The 21,415-nt window shown below is 42.8% G+C and overlaps 1 protein-coding gene across 4 annotated transcripts; it reads right to left on the reverse strand.

Moving 5' to 3' along the window:
- Window positions 1-833: 833 nt before the first annotated feature.
- On the reverse strand, window positions 834-19,666 carry LOC116382177 (ras-related protein Rap-1A-like). Of its 4 annotated transcripts, none has more exons than XM_031844991.1 (8): window positions 19,574-19,666; window positions 13,225-13,313; window positions 12,674-12,742; window positions 12,400-12,456; window positions 11,670-11,810; window positions 7,436-7,579; window positions 6,955-7,091; window positions 834-1,925 (listed from the first exon to the last, which is right to left on the reverse strand). In XM_031844991.1, exons 2-7 carry the CDS (start codon window positions 13,279-13,281, stop codon window positions 7,002-7,004), a joined length of 558 nt encoding a protein of 185 aa, XP_031700851.1. In that variant the 5' UTR covers window positions 13,282-13,313; window positions 19,574-19,666; the 3' UTR covers window positions 834-1,925; window positions 6,955-7,001. The 4 variants fall into 4 exon arrangements, with proteins under 4 accessions (XP_031700851.1, XP_031700875.1, XP_031700860.1 ...); XM_031845015.1 differs by having other exon boundaries at window positions 13,225-13,318; window positions 19,574-19,613; XM_031845000.1 differs by lacking the exon at window positions 19,574-19,666 and adding an exon at window positions 16,935-19,501.
- Window positions 19,667-21,415: the final 1,749 nt, after the last annotated feature.

Here is a 21,415-nt window from a genome sequence, read left to right on the forward strand (position 1 = left end):
AACTATTGAAACAATTACAGCAAAATCGGCTTAAGAAGTCAACTTTTCCTTTGTAAAAGGAATAATGTGTCCTTTCAAAAGTAAGTCTTGTTTAAAGTCCAACTGTAATCACGTTTGCGTCTCCTGGTTTGAAAACACGAGCCTAAGTTTGTAAGTGATTATGTACAAGAGTTAAAGTAAGTTTAAGCTGTCATCAAATTCAAAATCACAAAGTGATTTATCTTTCAAGTTGATATTCAAGACACCTAAGCTGTTATTTCACCAAACAAATCAGAATATATTCAATGTAGCCTTCAACCGTTCATCTATTCACATTTTTGTAAATCCCCTCAGCATTCGTTTGCACTTTGCAAAATAGTGAAAGAAGATTACAGACGATCCCGTCTTTCAGGTGAGGAAGTAGAATTAAAGCAGGCTGTGGCGGCTCAGCTTACCACAAACACTGAGGGGAACTTTCCAAAACCAACAGGTTTTTTGGAAAGAAGAACTATCGACAACGAAGCACTACTTTCATTGTGATTTATTGTCCCATTATTCCACATTATATAACCGGCTGTTGGGGTGAAGGTTTTGAATCAGTTCCCTCTGAATGTGTGAAACACTTCTGTTCATACACTGACACCCAGTGGTCATTAGACAAACTGTCCCCTCTCTGGCATCTGTTGATTAATGACAAGACTGGTTTCACGGTGTAGAAACAATACTCAACAGCTCACTTAAATGTCCCCACAATTACTATGTTGGTTCCATATCAAGTTTCCAACCCTTTAATAATAATAAAAAAAAAAAAAAATCATCTTTTAATTTCACTCTTCTCAAATAAGTCAAATCTGCTTTGGATAAAAGTTTAATTCACAAAAATACATTGACCAATATAATGAAAATGTACTAAAATGTACTTTAATAATCCATAAAAGCTGGAACATCATTGACAGAAAAACACAAGAAGCATTATTAGAGTTGGTTTAGTATAATATATTTCAGCTTCAAGAGACATAGAAATCAATCCTTATTTTTCCCCATATTTCTTCTATAAAAGACCCATTTTTCTGAAGCATTAATATGCAAAAAAATGGCATTAGAATATATTATGGGAGCTATGAAATCCCAGTGACTGAGTATAAAATTAAGTCACATCAGAGAGAGATATTCGCAGAAGAGAATTCCATGAACAACAGGGCGAACAAAGAAAAAAATATATATAATAAAAATAACTCATATTATAGACCTTGATCTATCATCACTGACATGACGGGCATGGAGAATAGGTGTATGGCTATAAAATAATTCTCACTGTTCCACTTGAAAACATCTACACTTAACTGATGCATTTTATCATGCTTGTTTTTGAAGAATATTTATAATCATACAACTAAAAATAGGTCAACTTCCATGTCTTTCAAATACAATATTGATAATGAAAAAGATGAAAAATACTGAATCCAAGTTTTAACTTTGTTTTCCTTCTTTTTAACGCCGTTATATTCTTTTTGTTAATCTGTCAAAAAAAGAAAGAGAGTAAGGGGGCTGTCTCTGGCCATGTAGGCGGCTCATGGACACTTTTTCTTTTAAACGTTCAGAGGCTTTTATCATCATCATCATCATCATCATCATCTTAAGTTTGTGGTGTTTGTTGGTGCAGAAAATAGAGACTGTCCGTTCAGGGTTCACACTGAAACTGAGACACAGAGGAAGGTCCTCGGAGGCGAGAGACCAGAGTCATCTCTCTCTCTTACTGTCTTTACTCTCTCCATCTCTCTCTCTCTCTCTCTCTCTGGTGTAGATCATCCTCGTCTTTGATAGGAGCAGTTCAGTCAGCTGATTCACCGTTTTTATGGCTGATGGAGGGAGGGGAGGTGGGTGGGCGGGGCTGTTGGAATGCTGGCACGTTCCAATCAGGGCAACAGTTCTTCATTACAGCATTTCTGTAAGACAGCACAGTGGTAAGTCCTCATTTCATAGCCTGGTTAGGATTTACAAAAACACCATGGACCAGCTGTGAGAGCCCTCTAGTGGCCGGTCAATGACATTACATCTGGAGGAGGCATAGCAGTGTAACGTAGGAGGAGAAAACAGAAATCAGGGTCACTATTCGCATACATTTTGATGTTAAGGAAGAAAGACATTTCTTATCCTGATCATTTTATCCAATATCACAAATCTGTCTCAGGGGGCTTCACAATCTGCACACAACACATCAATTCTTAGATGACGATATCATAGGGTTTGTGAGGTCACAGTGACCTTTGACCACCAAACTCTAAATCAGTTCATCCTTGAATCCACGTTTGAGTCAAATTTGAAGAAATTCATTCCAGGTGTTCCTGAGACATCATGAGAACGGACCGGACAGACGGACAACCAGAAAACACAAGGACTGCGTCCGCAGCTGTCGTCGGCACATTCATTTGTTTGTAAACTTTTATGGAAATGCTTTAATTTTGGGTTGACCCAATGTCCTTTTTTTTTTTTTTTTTTAACAACAAAGCCTGAGGGAACACAGACCACAGTCCTGGAAGTATGTGTCTGTTTTTCCCAGCAGACACATTTGTTATTGACAATATTAAAAGATGTCTGCATTCCAATCAAATGTTCCAGGGCCGTGACGTTGTGCACGCTACTGTAGCTCACTGGCACGGCCACCTGGAGCCCTTGAATGGTACGCAGCCAGAACTAACGGCATTGGTTTCACCTGTGCTTTTCCTGCTTTGAGAAAGAGCTCACTGTGTAGTTCGTTAGAGAGGTACATGCTTAACTCACAGCTGGAGTAACATCGAACTTTGAGATTTCAAAGTTTAAAAAGACAAGTAGCAAGTCTATAAACTCTAATTGCAAAGGCTCACATTGAGGTGATAAAACAACATGTGGGCACATCTGACTCGACACTGCAGACAACACGGAGGAACAGAAGGCCGCCTGTTGCTACATGTGCTAGCATGAGTCTCACATACACGGTTACACTTCGATCATTAAGGACAAACTGCTTCTTTTTAACTGCCTCTATCCAGCATGTCCTACAAAATACAAGTTTTAAAAAGTCTACAAAACTGCAAATACCGACTATATCGATTAACTAAGAATCAATACACCATCATATCAGGTTTCAGCTACGAGTCAATTTCTGTCCCAGTGAAGACGGTGACGGATAAATCAGAGACCGGCGGCTCATGAGGTCAGCAAACTGGAAAACGCCCATGTTGTACAAAGTGAAACGTCCCATTAGCGCTTTCTCTCGGTGCTGTCCGAGGCTGGCACTGTACCCCCACCCCCCTACAGTGTATGAGCTTGTGTGTTGTGAGCAGTGGAACAGCGGCGCTGTAATCCCATTAGCATTGGTTCACTGGGCAGACACCGCCCCAGGGCCGGCTGACAGAGGCCCCCAGTCTCACACACCGGACCACTAACTGACCAACACAGATGGATTCAGACGAGGAACGCAGTGGGTGGGTTAGCGACCCTGATGTCTGGGCTGGGCACAATGGTGCCGTCTGTTTTACTAATCCCACGTTATCCGCCATATCAAAGTTGTATTCGCACAAAGATCACACGGTCTAGTGTAGAATCCTTTACCCGTCTGTTGTGATATTAAGTGCACTGTATGCTACAGGGACGCGGACGCTAGAATTTTATGGGAAGAATGAAGCGATCACACCAGAGGGAATAATCGCTCTCAATACAGGAAGTTCAGCAGAAGGGCTTCGTGTTTTGATGCCGTCAGCGGAGAATATAGTAATTATGAGATACTGAAATCCTGAAAGGAATTAATTGTTCACTCAGATAAAAAAAAAAAAAAAAAAAGGGGTGGGGGGGGGGGGGGGTCAGCTACAGGACAGCAGCCCTAAACATGGTGAAGTGTCATCATCTAGGACGATTCAGTCTGGTCGACACCCACAGAAGATACGGCTTGTAGTGAAGACCTCCAGCTCCCTTCTCATCTTGCTACCCTGTAGAACATTAGGCTCACTGATCAGAAGCAGTGGGCGTACAAAACAGAAGGCCGCATGAAGCATAGAGGCTCCTGTACAATCAACAAACACGGGCCAACTACGTGTTGAGGATGCATGGCACGGCTCTACTCAGCACTGTGTTTTTGGTTTCCCGTTAGAAAAGGTTGCGGAGAGTACCTGGTTCTCTTTTTGGTACCGCCTCGGTCGAGGTTCCAAGCGAGCTGATCCCATAGAATAGTCACTAGTGCAACACGGGACATCTTACAAGAACTTCTTTTATTTACTGGACACAGATTTTTTTTTTTTTTTTTTTTTTAAATGTCAACCAGCAAAACTGCGCCGTACAATTGACAGAAGAGAAAGGACATTCCTCTGTTTAGTTGCCAATGAGGATCCAGCGAGTGTCCCGATGAAGAAGTCACTGAGCTGAGGTACCATCTGCAGTAACTTTCCACTGACAGACAATCACACCCCTTGCAGGCAAAGCTTAAACTTTTCAGTCCAGCTCTGTTTTTTTTCCATTCCTCACACAACAACTTCCATCACTTTTACTACGTACATCCAGGTGCCGCTCTATGAATGCCTTCGAGGAGGCTCTTCACCCTGACCTTGAGAGTGGCCATGGGGAACAGCTCTTTCCAAGCAAAGTGACCCCTTTAGACTCACACCGTCAACTTTTGGAAATACTGAGGCCCAGCTTTGTAATCTCCATGTGAGGCTGGATACACGTCATGAGATCTCACAAGATTTGCTCAACTGACTGAATCTAAAGTCATCTTTCAAAGGAAACTTTCCACATCAGAGTGGAAACATTCTTACCGGGACTTTGTAAGTGGGCGAGCGGTGGGTTAACCGGGTTAAATCTTATCAGGAGCTCATAGTGACCTCCGACCTACAGTGGGTTTTTGGTTAATGTGAACAGCACTAAAAACGTCTCCTGCTTGGATTATGCCTCACCGCTCATACCGGGTGACTGTGCATTTGCCATTTCTGTGTGTTAATCATTATTACAAATTAATATGAGTTATGGTAATTTAGGCATTATCGGTACCAGTGTGATGAGGTTCCTTGATTTGATCGGGTATTTAAGTTACCGTGTCACCTCCGCCAAGGAGGTTATGTTCATGTGATTTTCATGTCTTTTGAAAGGTGGAAGAGTGAAGCATGGGCGAGGTAGGAACCCATTACATTTTGGGTCTGATCCGACTAAGCGAATACGCACATTGTTTTTCATTTATTTATAACAGTTTCTCAGCTGAATTCTCCAAAAACATTAGGATACAAATATAGCACAAAAGTTTCTGTATCATGACAGAGGATCTTGTTTAAATTGCCAACCTGGAGCTGAATTAAAATGCATGTTTAGGACAATTGTAGAAAAATGTCCGTACAATTAAAGCAGAGTGAAAAGAAATGCAACTACCAATGCTTACAAATAGGGCTGCATTGATCGGAGCTCCTTTGTACCGTCAATCTACAATCCATCACCGAGTACGGATGAAGATGAATTAGTGCATCACACACAGTAAATTCAGTCAAGGCCAGTCTAAAACTGACCTGTTTAGAAGGCTTGACGGGAATCAGCAGCCTCGTTTACGGAGCCAGTCTTTTTTCAGACTTCCTCATTACAACAAACGGGCCAAGATGTAAAAAACACTGAAAGAAGAAGAAGCGATTCTAATTTTCCTGGGAAACAACCTGATGACAGATCCGGATTTCCTCAGACTTTACCAGCTGTTGCAGTCTGCTGAGGTCCACATTTAAATCCAGCCATCACACATCACACTCATTCAACAGCAACGAAGAAGTAAAAAATTGCAAATGAAAGCACTTCACACTTTTGAAGGCTGACTCACGGGATGTTGCCGTGCTCCGAAACGTTAACTGGATCTGTAACTAATCAGCATCAAAGAAATGACATATGTAGTCATTTTTAGAAAAAGGGACGAGACAGGTCCCACACATGCAAGTTACAAAAAAACACGTCTGATCCGTCACATGGAATAGTTCCTCTATGAACAATAACTACGTGTTCGTCCCAGAATAGACCAAGATCACACTGTTCAACGCCAGTAAGTTGCCCTGAAATAACTGCAACACTAAAAACACTTTTAACATCTACTGGGTCCAGTTAGATGAAACCAGGTGGAGTGTTAATATGAGGTCAGTTCATTAGGAATAAAGTCAATATTTCCCACTTGCACCATCTGTTGCTCCGTCTCTTTTCCCTTATGTGCTGAAGTCCTTGTTAAGCCGCTTTACCACCAAGAGGTTCCTGGCAATTTTAGTCTACGGAACTATCTGGTTCCTTCAGCCGAGTGTTGTCTGCGTTACCTTAACAGTCTAAAGACCAGTGAAGATTCGGCATATTGGTCCGCTGACGTATGAAAAAAGCAACACGCCACCGGGCGAGGGCTGCTGGTGGTCGCAGGGGGAAACACTCGGCCTCATCTTTTGAGTTTTAGGGTTATTTATCTGGGTTTTAAACGACGGCCGTGAAAAGGTTTTTGGTTGTTTTTGGCTTTTGCTCACAACACCGCCGCGCTCTCCGTCTCTACCACTTGCCCGCTTGGCTCGCTCGAGCAATCTCTGTCTTTTTTTTTTTAATTAGTTGGGAATCGGACAGCAAAGCCCAACTTTCCTATGTTATCAAACAAAGACATACGGTTTTTGGGGGGTGCATTTAGACCCTGGTTCCTGCAGTCAAAACTCAGTGAGTTCCTCAAAAGGTTCCCAGTACCAGGTGAAAGTTTGAGCCTGAGACGGGACGGTAACCACTGATGACACAATGTAATACCAGGCTACACAGACTCATTTCACTTCACTGCAGGCAAACACACCCACAATAGACTGTGATGAATGATTAACTACCACTGATGTGAGCAGCATCATCTGAGATGACGTAGAAAGATCAACGTTATTATGCAACACTAATTAACCCGACAGCCTATGCATCATGACCTCATGAATAGGTGAGCCGGTTTTAGACAGACACACACACACACACCTGGCTCAGAGCTGCTGCAGGGGCTGGAGGAGGGGGTGTGGGGGTCTTTAAAGCAGCACACAGTTGGATTTCTTTTTCGCCTTCTTCTTTTCCACTGGCGTTTTCCTATTTATCTGTCTGACCAGGTCGTAGAAGATCTAGGAATGACGTGACAAAGAGAAAAGTGTCGGTGAGTAAATACAGTGATAAAATCTCTTTCGTACAAGGAACATCTTTTCACACTGTGGGACCTTTAAGCATTCACTATTATGCATTGATGCAGACGTTTACACACAGAGTTTAAGGGGTGTAGCACTGAGTAGCAGGTATAATTATACTGGTCTTTGTTAACACAAAAATAAAACTCAGATGAGGTCCCTTTTACAACTAGGTCAGCTTTTCCCTGAGAGATGAATGTAATATTACGGCTGGTATTTTGAAGATTAGTTGTTTAAAACAGGAGGGCCACCAGTGGGGGGGATGCGTGTGTGTGTGTACTCACATCGAGGACGTTGATCTTTGACTTAGCAGAGGACTCTAAAAAGGCACAGTGGTTCCACTGTCGGGCCAGGTTCTGGCCCTGCTCCTTCCCCACCACACGCTCATCCTCCAAGTCGCACTTGTTCCCCACCAGGATCATCGGCACCTGAGGACAAACAGCAAGGATCCCTTTGAGGCAAGCTTGTGATTTTAAGTCATAAAAACTAAATAAACTTCATACATGCAACCAAAACGCATCATTCTCTCTTCTAAAGTGTTTAAGATTGTGCTCAAATGAATACATCAATATATAAATAAAAACTACAGATTTGAAGCTATGGGGGGAAAAAAAGGGTTTAATTAAACACAGATGTGTTACTTTATTTTGAGTGGTACGCCCAAAGGTTCACAAGTAAGCCCATAAAAATAAATAGAGTAGAACGGAGAGAAGAGGGAGCAAGTACAGAGCAATCTTTGGTAACAGAGGAGAATTAAAAATGAGACAATAGAAAAGTCGAGGGGTTTGAGCAGAAAGGGAATTAGGTGATGGAACAAGGGGACAGTGAGAGTTATTGCAAGCTACCATTTACAACGTGTTAACACTAATCTAAATTCTACTTTTTAGAAAACAACTGAAGTCATGAAAAACGTTTTTTTTCTTCCTTTTAACAAAACGATTCTAAATTTGCTAATGCATAAGGATGCATGTTTGGATTCAAAGAGTGCATTCAAGTTGTGCATTTAAAAAAAAAAAAAAAAAAAAGAAGAATGCCAAGAATACGACAAAGCCTGGATGGGGAGAGGCGGTGTATCAAAGACAACGTGCAGCAAGTGATGGAAACAGATTTAAATAAAGCAACAAAGCTTTGAGCGGCATCTTGTTGGCACTCATCAGTGTGTGTGATGAATGAACGTCTTCCCTTGAAAGAACAAATCTAACCTTATAGGCACAGCTCTTCTCGAGCACACTGGTGACATTAAAATCTGTGAAGGGTCCACATGTGGACACATGTTTGTTAACAGCTAAGTAGCCCATTAATTTAAATCTAAAGCCTGGATTAAAGAGGCACAAAGACAATCAAGGAAATCAATCCATCCCCGAGGGACGGCAGAAGGAAAATCAATTAGGTTGCACAACACTGACAAAAGAGATTAAAGAATCAATATGAACTCACAATTAATGCAGTTTCTGTTAGTTTTGTTTCTTTATAAAAAGGAAAGCATTAACTGAGAACACAACCACCGACATGAAGTGGATCTGGGTTTGGAATCTCCCAGAAATACCCAACACTTCTTCTTTTGTGCCTCAAATCAGCCGTTTTAACCAAGGTCAAAAAATAAACAAAACTCTCTGAGGAAGAGAGAATAATCTGGGCAAAACTTCAGCGCCGACTGTCACAGGCGGTCAGGGTGTCGGGATGCGTCTCATCCTGCCTGCTGTTTCCTGACCGTCTATCTAGGGAGCACGCTGGCCCCGGAGGAAGTCATGGCAGCCCCGCCCTGCCGGGATAACATCGCTTTCCTTCCTGAATGTTTTCCAACATTTCAGCTGGATTCCACGATAGTGCGAGACTGTATGCATGCCCCTTTGTGTAGATTGCGTTCATTCAGCGCTTGAACTTTACTATAGCTATATGACAACGGAGTAAGGCTCCAGGCTCAAGTTTGAGGAAGAGTTCAGCATTTTGTCTCGGTGTTCTCGGGTTCCCAGGATATTTGTGTTTGTGGTGCAGCCTAACAAGCAGGAGACATAATCAACTAGTGGAAAATGTTGCAGGCAGCACAACAGGCGCCAATAATATATCAGCTGGGAGAAATCTATTTGTGGTGGGGACGGCAACAAATAAATCCATGCATGGGAAATCCTGCCTTCGCTCCCTTCTCCTGGTTCACAAACTGCACCCAAATGGGTCTTGTGGATCTGGAAAAACTGGATATTTCTAAGCAACATGGTAGTACCCCAACATGTGCTAGCTTGCTCAAACCTGAGACCTTCTCCCAAGTCTACTGTTCAGAGGTTGTTTGACAGCAGTATGGCCAAATGTAATACTATTAAAGGCATAGTATGACTGTTCCAGGCTCCGTTTTTCATTTCTCCCTCTCTCCCTCGCCCTCTCTGGGCTGTGGGGCAGACGACAGGAAACTGCAATGTTTAGATTAACCCCGTGGAGGTTGCTGCTTGATGTTTGATATCCAAACAAGCCCTCGCACTGGACTGCTGAACGACATTTCTCCCAGGGGTCCTGGGAGAACTAGTGGTATGCCCTCCCAACACAAACTGTGAGCTGAGCTGGGATGAAAAGGATGGAGAGAGTGAGGGGATGGTAGGATGGAGGTATGCAGGGAAGCCAAAAATGTTCAGTGTCAGCAGCACACAAGGCAGCATTAGCCTACTTGGAGGAAGAATCCACGCAGCCCACAGAGAATCCGTTCAGACGCAGTTAACATGCTACAGACAGGTCCTGTCCCGCCCACGATGGCATGATCGGATTGTGGGGAACCCAGAACGGGGGAGCATGGAGCAGCTTAAATTAATGGAGCCAGTCGTTGCAAATGGAGGAGTGAGTCACAAGCACGGAGTCAGGCATTAGCACCATCGGAGTCACACAAGCAGAGACGGCCCAGAAAAGTCATAAGACCTCTCTTACGTAAGAACTGTGGAAGGAAGTAAGAGGAGTGAGCTTTTCATTTACTCTTTCACTTTATTCTCCTCTCTTAATGACTTCTTTAAGGAGATGGAATTTGGCCTGACTGCAATCAATGTACGGTCATTTTAAAAGGCTTGTTAATTGAGCTTGGCAATATCAAGTGCGTCTGTACATTTTGCCAGCTTTGCAGTAAATGGTGCGTGCAAGAGCCAAGAACGAGAACAGCTGCAGCAGCAGCTAGAAGGTCTGCGTTAACAATAGCATGAAAGCTTTCTCCTAATAAGAAAACGGTCCTCTTGGATGGAAAAAAAGAAGAAAGAAAACACGTTAAGCGTTTCCTTTGGTCGTGTGTTCCTGCAAGGGGCGAGGAGAGATAAACAGATGTCACGGCCATCATAGGTGAAGGGATGAATCACCAGTGGACTGATAGCCGACAGAGTGGCTGTACCACTCGGATAAACACAAACTGGGGAAATATTCAGAGGGACCACAGAGAAAGAAAAGGACGTCAACTGTTTTCTTGCAAGTTGAGGAGCCGCTGATCCTGCAATCCATCTGTTCGCCTGAGGCTAACCTCAGTTCCCTAACCACGAAGCCTCTAATGATGTTCTACAACCTCACAATCCGGTGTGTTTTCTGATGGGCTCAGGCTTTCCTTTCATCGCCGACAGTCCAATCACCCGCAGAGTTCCAGACCACAGTGAGACCATAGCGAAGAGGGGGGGGGGGGTCGGCAAAGAGCAACGAGAGCATACTGGACTAGATACAGAGGAAAGGGAGCAGGAAAGATGCGCAGAAAAGAGTGTAAAACTTCAGCGCCAGGCTGCAGAGATAGTTGAGAGGGAGAGAGCGAGGGAAGGAAAGAGGGAGAGAGAGAGATATGGTAACATTCATTCCCTCCAGAGATCACCAAAAAAGGGCATCTGAGATCCTGCTGACGCACTATCTGGCCCAGCAGAGAGGGGATGCAGGGCTCACTCACTCTACAGCCTCACAATTCAAAAGAGATTCAGTAAAGTAGAACTGCGCTTCCAACTAACAGCACAATAATGACATGACGCATGCTCTCTTTATTTCCTCCATTACAGATCTTGGAGCAGAAAACTACATCATATGGGTGTAAAGAAAGAAGATTAAGGGTTGAACATCCACTTGTGAGACAAAGACATTCCCCTCCCTTTACCAGACTCTTAGCTTAGTGGGGACTTTGGCTCTGTGTCCATGTTAAACACAGATGAAGTGATCGAACCACAGAGGGACCTCCGTGATGCTAATCTTTATGCTAGGCTACATACAAAACATCAGTAAGGGCTTTCTCATTGTTTTCACTACACAGAAAATGACACCGTGACACCCTGCGCATTATGTCGAGGCAATACAAATTTGCACCGGCATGAGAGGATTACAGTGTTAAAATGGTAACCATAGCAACAGTGCAACCAGATGGCGAACAATGTAGGCGGCTGAGAACACAGAAGTGTGGAGCCGGGAACATTTCTGCACTGTTTTCCACTCTCTGTGTTATTGCCACAATAAAAATAAAAAGAAAAAAGGTTTTCTGAAGATGTGGACAAGTTCATGTAAGCGGTGCACACACTGTGTACTTACATCCTCTGTGTCCTTTACTCGTAGGATCTGTTCTCTCAGGTCCTGCAGGTCGTTGAAGGTGGACTGTGCTGTGATGGAGTATACCAGGGCGAAGCCTTGGCCGTTCTTCATGTACAAGTCCCTCATCGCTGTGAACTGCTCCTACACAGCGGGGAACAGGAAGAGGAAAGACGGGTCATGAGCTCCGTCACATGTTCTCTGGCATTTTGTAAAAACTCTTGAATGGTTATTGTAAAAGTCCAACACGTAACAGGAAATCACAATGTTCTGACTGGTTCTGAGATTCAGTACATATAGTGACAGATGTTCTGCAGTGGAAGTGCTGCATCTCTGTTGAGTCTTTCCACAGCACAGTCACACCATTGTGTATCGTAGGTGAACTATCATCGCCCTCAGAGTTTCCACAGGAAACAAGCATGTTGCTTCTGCACCATCAACATACATAAAATTACACGCACACACACACACACACACACACACACACACACGATTGTGCTGGAGAAAAAGAAAGCCATTTCTACATGAACAGCCATGCTGTGAGGCTAAATGTCAACATGCTGCTGTTTAGTAAGTTTAAATGTTAAGGATTCTGTTACTGATCCCTTAACAGAAGGAGGAATGTCAAATAGACAGTTTTCCTCCTAAAATGTGTTCGATACAGTGACTCTGGGATCCTTAATCACAGTAAAACAGTATCAACAGAGAATTCAGGGGTATAGAGTTCACTTACTGTGCCTGCTGTGTCGAGAATTTCAAGCATACATTGCTGCCCATCTACCTCCACTTGCTGCAAGAGAAAAAAACAGATTATATGATTTATTTTAATTGAGACATAATATTCCAAATCTAAAATCCAACACAGAGCAAAATCCAACACAGATGAGATAGAAGGGAGTCCGATGAGAAAAAACAATATCATGATGTGAACCTGCAAAGCAGCTGCTAACAATCAGCTCATTCTCCTCCTCCTCCTCCCCCCCCGCCCCCCCCAAGGGGACACTCACCTTTCTGTACGAGTCTTCTATTGTCGGGTCATATTTTTCCACAAAGATTCCTTGTACAAACTGAACTGTCTGCAAGAGAAGACACAGAGCGAGCAAACGTCAGATCAATGTGACCTGCCGGCAACAGGAACAAAACATCATCCAGAGCGGCAAAAGTATCATGTGTCCTCGCTGTGTTTATCACAACGGCTCGACAGGGCAACTGAAGAAGAGGATGTTCATGGTGGTGCCAGTCAGACCAGCCAGGATGCAAGAAAAAAAAAAAAAAGTCTGATTCATCTTATAGACATGAGACACATAAATTTAAATAAAAGAGGTCTACGTTAGGAGTGTGCTTCATGGTAGGTTTACATTAGGGGTAGAGCGAGTTCACCAGATAATGTCTTACGCTCAAAGCATGTCAGCCTGCCAGTTTGAGGGATTAACTCCGACACCTGGTTGAGGTTAGCTAAGCAGAGTACGCAACATTTCACAGACATTTACGGTCTCCTCACAATCTTGAAACGACAAGAAAATGCATAAAAGTTCAGGATTTTGCTCAGGATACTTACCAGAGCGGACTTGCCCACACCTCCAGAGCCTAACACCACTAGCTTGTATTCACGCATGGCGGGTTTGCTTCACCGGACAGCCCAACAGTCTGCACTGGACAAATGGAGAAAGGCAAAATGGGAGAGACAAAATGAGTGAGGTGCAAAAGTAGATTAACAAAAACAAAACAAAACAAGATCCAACTTTTGAAGCAAAACAAAGTAGTTTTCCCAGCCTGGTCTGTGAGTTTTTCGACACCAAGAAGGAAGGATTCTAGTCATTCCTGGAGGTTATGGACAACAAGCAGCACAACAATGGAGGGAACACCCATAAGTGGAGCTGCTTCAGGGTGGAGGAGGTGAGGAGTATGTGACCCCTCTCTAACACAAACCAGCTGTGGTGTGTGTGAGTGGAGGGGGAACTGAAGGGGAGATGATGAGGATACATGGATCTGGCAGATATTCCTCTTACTGACACAATCATCTGGCCTTCACACAACAAAACACACCCTGCTGTCAGATGTTTTAGTTACTCACTCCTTCTTGGTACTGTAAAACAGAAAACTATTGTCAGTTTTCGACTAATGACGAAAAATAGCTGAGGGGAGGGGAATATTCGACTGGGATGCAGAGGCTTCGAATCGTTGGCACACATTGTGGCGTAAAGTCAGTTGGGTTAGTCAACTGGGTCACCGTGTGTAGGGCTTCAGAGAGACGACTGCACTGAGGGCTGTGGCTGGGTGAACTGGGGGGGATTTCGGATTCTTTGCAAACTTTCAGGACTTTAAGAAAATAAGTGCCAAAACTCTCCGTTTCCAGCGTCTCAAACATAAACATCGTCAGGGTTCCTTCCTTCTACGACTGTTAACTGAATACTGAACTTACTGCCAGTCAGACAAATCGAGACATCTGAAGAGGTCACAATTTTCTGACTTTTTATTGACCAAATGACTACTCGAGAAAATAACTATTGGACTAATCTATAATGAAAATAATAATTTGTTGAAACCCTACTTCAATACATGTGAAAAATTGAACTCCCCATTTTCAGCGACTGTTCCTGCACTGAAAATGAAGATTAAAGTGTAATACTACATCACAGTGTAGACTCGGGTAAGGCAACGCCATCATTATGGGAGCTACAGTAAATGGCAATCACCATCCTTGTGCCTAACTGTACCACATTTAGGCTGCCAAGTTACTGATTTCTTCGACTGCACTTTAAAGCAATCGATCCCCAAACCAGAGTATAGAACTTTTCGGTCATGGGTTGAAAAGTGCAGCATGTTGGCATCAAGGCTGTGCAAAAAAAAATAATAATCAGTAAGTGGCTTCAAGTTGAAATCAGGTCTCAAGGGAGAACATATAGCCTCTCTTGATAAACCAACCCTTTTTGCAAACCATTAAATAGCTAATAGGAAGCCATTCTGGGAAGCAGCTGATCGCCTCCTACACTGTTCTTTTTAGAGCACACTCCTAAATACTCAGAGGGGTGGACAAAGCAACCAAGGACCTCCAACTTCAAACACAAGCAGTGGCCATGTGGGACATAAAACCTGGACTGTGAATAATTCATACTCGGTAATCCTCTACACACAAAGAGAAGTTCTCCTTGCACGATCAGGGAGGAGCCATTGGAAGGAAAAAGAGCAGGGCTGCACGAGTGCTGTTGCAAACAGTCCCTGCTGCACTAATGTAAACGCGCAACTGGAGAGTCAAGTGCATGCACAGTGTCGCATACAATGTCATACAGACAATGTCACTCTTCAGACTAGGCCTCACATGTCAGCTATGGTTCCTGTGTGGACACTGTGGACTGAACCCCAGCAGGAACCCGCTCTGTGACGGTAACTGAGATTATTATGGGACTTCTGCAGATGTTTTAGAGGACGTCTACTCTGTCAAGCACAGTTACTGTGCTTACAAATCCTCGAAGGATGAGCAAAACTGAGGTGTGTGTAAGGCATATTATTTGAATATTTTAGAACAGAAATACCTGAATGTATTTTTAAAGGACTGGAAAAGTTTCAACTGACACCTACATTTTACAAGAAACTAGTGAGCAATTGAATAGTTGCTCCTGGTGTTAGAGGAGGCCAACACTATTCATTTCGGGAGGCTGGGTGCCTCAATAGAAAACGCTACACATCAAAAAGTGCAGTTTTGCTTCCTGCTACACGGGTATGTTGTTCACTTTAATAACGATGAAAATAAAGGATGCATGCATTTCTGAAAAAGAAATTAAAGAAAAGTAAAGAAAAAAATGGAATAAAAGTTGAGCAAAATCTGATTAGAAAGATATCATTTGCAGGATCTATTTTTTCCAAAAATGGTATCATTACCTTTTCATTCAACTTTTACATTTATAACAAATACTGTATAAGCCACATGCCATTTTCAAATCATAAAGAAAATACAAAAGCATTGTGTGGTCAATGTTTTTATAGGTTTAATATTAAATTGGTAACCAACTACCCAACCAAAAAGGACTTTTTTTACTTTAATCAATTGTGGGTGCTTACCAAAGCAAAAATGGCAACATGAAAAAATGGTTGGAAACAGTCACTTTCACAACATGGAGTGGTGGACTTTCTACTCCAGATTCTCACACGTTCTACAGTAATACTCATTTAGGAAATGAACATTAGTCCTCCTGACTGGAGACATTACTAACTGGTATGGGGCAGTACTATGTGGAGCTCTACGGCGGGTGATTAAAACCGCCCAGAACATCATTGGTACCCATCTACCGAGCATCAGTGATATTGGTGACAAGGAGGTGCCTGCGAAGAGCCCAAAGCACATAAAAAGACAATACCCACCCCGCCCAAAGCCCGTTCACCCTGCTGCCGCCTGGCAAGCGTTACAGACGTATCAGCTAACACAATAACCAAACTATAACATATGCAAGTCTGGTGGTATGCATCTTTATGTAGCAAAATGGGACTACGAACTCCATTTTGTTGCACAACCCTGTTGAACCATGACAATAAATGAACCTTGTACTATCTTTTACACAACTGCCGTCCCCTGTATGTTGATTAGCAGGTAATGTGCTGGAAAGCTGACTGCGAAGCTCAACTTTTGCATACGAATAAAGACAATTAAGTTTTGAAGTAAAAATGCTTCATTGAGCGTTAAACCACTTGAAAGGACTTGCATGTCTTACTGAGCTTCGAGTAGGAGTGAAGGACGACAATTCTCAGCGAGCGTGTGCTGATTCATGTTGTGGAGAATGACAAAGTGGTTGCTCCTGAAGCCTGCCAAGACACAAATGCCACTCTCCCCAACTCAAATGATATTACTAATCAACGCCAAAACAAATCCCGCTTCTGACTCAATGCGTGAACAAACCCGTCTAATTTTAACTCCGTTCTTTTTCAGCTTCCCACTCCCAACTAGTATTTTTTTTACAAAAAGGCTGAAATAATGCTCTTACTTCGACAACTTTTCTACAAACTTTCATACCAGGACAACTACACACAACGCTGCACTCTCTCAAACGCCTGTCGCACAAACACAAGGCCATTTAAGGACATCTGGCTTTAAAAATCAAACCTCTCTCGCTTTCCATTGCCCTCAGTTACACACCGTCATTCCCCACAAAACAAACACGCTGCTGCTGCTGCTGCTGTTCCTCTGCTCTCGTAGTAACCCCAGCAAATAAGGAGCGAGGGGAAGCCACATGCCACAGAAAACATGCTCCGCCATGACATCACTGCATCACTCACCCTCTACAGCCAAAAGTATGCATCCATCTAGGGCTGGAACTTGGACGAGGTGCCACTGCTAGCAAGAATACGCAGCGAACGTGTCTGGATAAAACTACGTCTCAAACTTGGAGAGACTGAAATTAGAGAGCAGAAGGCTTCACAGCTACAACTACAAAATCCAGGATGCAAAATTTCCTGGTGTAGTGGGGCGAATCCGACAGCGATGAGGCTGTCAAAGTGCCTGACTCAGCAGGGCGGTATGATTGACAGCTGCCCTCTGTATCGTCCACCCAGTGCGGATGGTGACCATGCACACATCCGTTGGTTAAGCTAACAGCATGATACCGACATGTGTCATGTTTTTTTGCCTGTTGATCCACATGATAATTACAGAAGCTACGCTGGGAAACAAATATATAACCCCTTGAGGTTTAAGGGTTGAAAAAAAAAAAACCAGGGTGAGATAATAGTTGCTCTGGCAGAGTGTTGTGTTTTCTATATTGATGAGCTCCGGGTTACTCATTACTACCTCCACCACAACCACAGTTCACAGCACTCATTCACACCGAGCTTAGCATATGAAACCCACTAACTTTAGGAGAATAACCCAGAAACTACTGACAGCAGATAAACTGTCATGGAAAGGTCCCTTCATTTTACAGCTAACCTTTTTACTGTTACCCTAATAGTGTCTTGAAAATGTCTTGGAAATAACTGTTATATAGTGCTAATTATAGGGGGTAGAAAAAGGGTCCGTTAAGCAAGTTGTGTTGAGTTTAAAAACAGATGTTGAAATCCAGAGGAATTTCCCTAAAAGTACAGCTCCACTTCAACGCAAGTTGAAATTTATACATTTTAATTCAAATGTGTTATTGAATTTATCTCATTACAAACGTTAAGCCTTCATATGCTAAACTGCATGATTGCCCGTTGTCAAAATTGCACATTTTTGCAAAAGAAATAGCAAAAACAATAGCTATCTTAGCAGGTAATTGGAAGTAATGGAGTATACCAAGTGAACCCTGCCTCTAATTAGTACCAAATTATATAGTTCTTTCTAGGAAACTTCCTAGTAAATTAGGAATTTACGAGCCTGTAAAATAAAACGTTACCCCTGAGCTTAAACAAATAAAGGCTTTTCACAGAATGTTTCTTATTAGAGCTAACCTTCACGTGGGAAAGACAAACTCGAACAGATAACCAAGACCTATGCGTAACGAGGATGCTCTAATCTCACTGAAGAAGACCTTGTCAAACTTCCTGCGCAATCTTCTCTGAAACTGCCGTTATCTCGTTACATAGTAGTCGCATCTCTTTTGAGGTCCACTACAACCCTGAATGCCATCTATGAGTCAGAACAAAACTGCGCTGTGTCTTAATTATGACAAAGATCTGTAACTGACAAACACCATCAGCAGAATACATCTGTGTCGCTGGGGCCCTGACCTGTAACCACATCCTCTTTCCAGAGTGCAAGAAAGGTTTCGTGCTGATAGGCTGGAAAAGGAGTAGCTACCTACTAAAATAGCCTCTTCCAGTCTCTGTTCCTGTTCAAGACTGCAGACAGAAGGCTGCTAACAGAGGGGGAGGAAGTGGGTTTTACAGCCTGTATCTCTTCATCAAACCTGGGCTGTGGGGAGATTAGGGGATCTTCAGGGTGAGGCTCATTTCAGTTAACCACGGGGTGAAAAAGAGAAATGTCTACTTCACTTGGAAACTGTGATATTCTGTTGTAAATAAAGCAGAGGTGCAGAGTGTTTATAGTTTGAGGATGGGAGTACACACCTTCCCCGTTTCACACCAGCAGAAATATCCTGCAACAGGCTGACACAAAGCTTGGCCCCAGACAAGAGAGAGTCATTTGAGCTCTCGGGTTATCTCAATGTGAATCTACCTAATTTGCTTACAGCAGTAAGCATGTGCTAATCACGCCCAGGCCAAGTCCCTGCAATCTGTGGCAGTGACTACACCACAGAGCAGTAACCAACACTCCGTCGATGCGTGATTATTACACCCTTAGCTTCCATAACATCAATCAAATTACGTTCAAATCATAAACCAGTTTACAGATTAATACGAAAATAACATCGTCTATAATCCAGGGAACCGAGACCAGCATCTGTTCCCAAACAATCTAGTTTCATACCAACAACTGCACTAAATCCCGTAACCAAAGCTTGTTAGCAAAATGCCGCTAACTAGCTAGCTTTGACTGCGGCCGCCGACACTTCAACACCGCTAACGTTAGCTACAGCTCGTTAGCTAGCGAGCTAGCTAGGCGACACATTCCTCTCCTCAGCGTACATTCAAAACACAGCTAGGTTGTCACAAACACGCCGCAATCAAGCGCATTCACCGCTCACACGTCCACCGGGCGTGGCAGGTTTAAAAATCAACCCGCACCACGGTGTATTTTCTCGGGAAAGTCTCGACTGCTAGCGTTACCTGCCCTTCCGCCCGGCCTTGACTAAAATGGGAGTGCACACTCCGTTTTGTACTTGCGGACAATTCTTCTCATTTATCCGACATGTATAACACGAGCCGTACAACCTGCTGTGTCTGCTTACTATCCCGCGTGTGTCGACGCGTCGTGCTCCCACGCAAATGACTTACTTGACCGCGTTTAGCATGTAGTAAAGTTTGGCGTTTCCACTCACCGTTTCTCGCTCGCTGTCTTTCGCCGCTCCGCAAGTGTCAGTCTGCCTCCGGCCTCTCTGTGCGCAGCAGACGTCACTCCCTACTATTTCTCATTTTTCTTAAAAGGGCATGACACATGGGCCACGCGTCCTGCATCATTTGCATGATAACGGGGCTGCACAGTAACGATGACCGTCAGTAGAAACACACATAAACTGCTTTTATTCACTCTTACTAATATATTGCAAACACATTTCTTTCAGGTGTTTTATTTAAACATTTTACATTCTTGAAGGATTAGTTAGGACTCCTTGTAAAATGCAATAAATACCAAATGAAGTATTTTTGTTTGTAAAGTTACTCATCATTATTGCATTGCCCATGATGTTTAAGATGACAAACTCCATGAGTTCAGCTGTTATACGCATTTCTGTCCCAAGTCAAAATCTAGTCTCAAGTATTGTCAGTCCTTGAGGACAAGTCACAAGTCACAAGCAACTTTCTCGTCAATTTTAGATTTCACACATACACACCTTTTCAACATTTTCCTCTAACACCCGTTCATTTGTCAATCTATCAAATAGTAGATTGACAGAAAATTTAATGAATCAAATAACTGTTTAAGCCAAGTCCAAAAATTGTTATGTTCCAACTTCAAATGTGACTTTGTGTTGTTACATTCTAATTATTGGGGAGGGGGGGTTATTGGTTGGGCAAATTTGGTTTTAAATATGTCAAATAGGCAAAGGCAAGTCCAAGACTCAAGTCATGTCAGACCAAGTGTGAAGTCCTTGAGCAAGTCCAAGAGAAGTTACAAGTCTTAAGCATCTTGTCAATTTCAGGTTTCACAGACACCATTTGACCATTTCCAAAATATTTGGCCTAATTAGCGATGAAAATATGTCTATTAATCAAATCTCGTTTCATGGAAAATGACTGAACTTGATAATCAACAAATTGTTTAAGCGCTTTGTTTAGGTGAAAAGGCCAAAATTCTTCAGTTCGTAAAACACTTTTCATCTTCTGCTCCTCGAAGTCTTCTCGGACACAATACTGAATATTTAGGAGAGTTGGTTTGACAAAACAAGCCCTTAAAAATATCAAGATATTCTCAATTGGAAAGCTGTGATATGCGATTTTCCTCAATTTTATTGATCAAACAATTACTTGATTATTCAACCAAATAGCAAGATTATTCGCTAAAATCTTTTAAATCCCAGACTTAATATCTAAAGTGTGTCATGTACAAGGTTTTGTATTTATTCTAAATTGTTCTGGATGTATTTGTTCTGGTTAAAACTTGAGAATTAAATGATTTGGAGTCATATCTCGTTTCTTTTTGATATATATATATATATATTTGTGACTTGCACGGCTTAAGTCTCAAGTGTACAGCTCTTTCTTGGATTACTGACCTCGCATATCAAACTGGTGACGTTAAAGTTACATCAACAGTCCATTCCCCATCGCCTTATGCATCCAGTGTCCTTCACCCATCACCACACAGCAGGGGCTTCAAACAGGTAACAGGTGTGTGTGTGCGCGTGTGTGACACAAACATGCAAGAATGTGAGAGGAAAGTGCTCCCTTATGTGGCTTTTGTAAACACATCCTAAAACAGCCAGTTGCACAAACTTGGCCAAGCAAAGAAAGAGCAGTACTGGTCTGAATGTTTGCGAGGACTACCCTCTAGTGGGGAACGAGCGCTCCTGCCCAGGCAGCATGCATCATGGGTGATTGCAGCTAAAGTACAGTACACTTAAAAAGCTTGACGTGAACTCATTGTACTTCGTTATCTACACTTTTCATAAGACAGACAAGAACTGATATATGCATAACTGTATTCATAAGATTACAACAAA

This window comes from Anarrhichthys ocellatus, unplaced genomic scaffold (genome assembly GCF_004355925.1).
Source record: "Anarrhichthys ocellatus isolate YVR2014 unplaced genomic scaffold, GSC_Weel_1.0 scaffold1, whole genome shotgun sequence".
NCBI classification, from domain to species: domain Eukaryota; kingdom Metazoa; phylum Chordata; class Actinopteri; order Perciformes; family Anarhichadidae; genus Anarrhichthys; species Anarrhichthys ocellatus.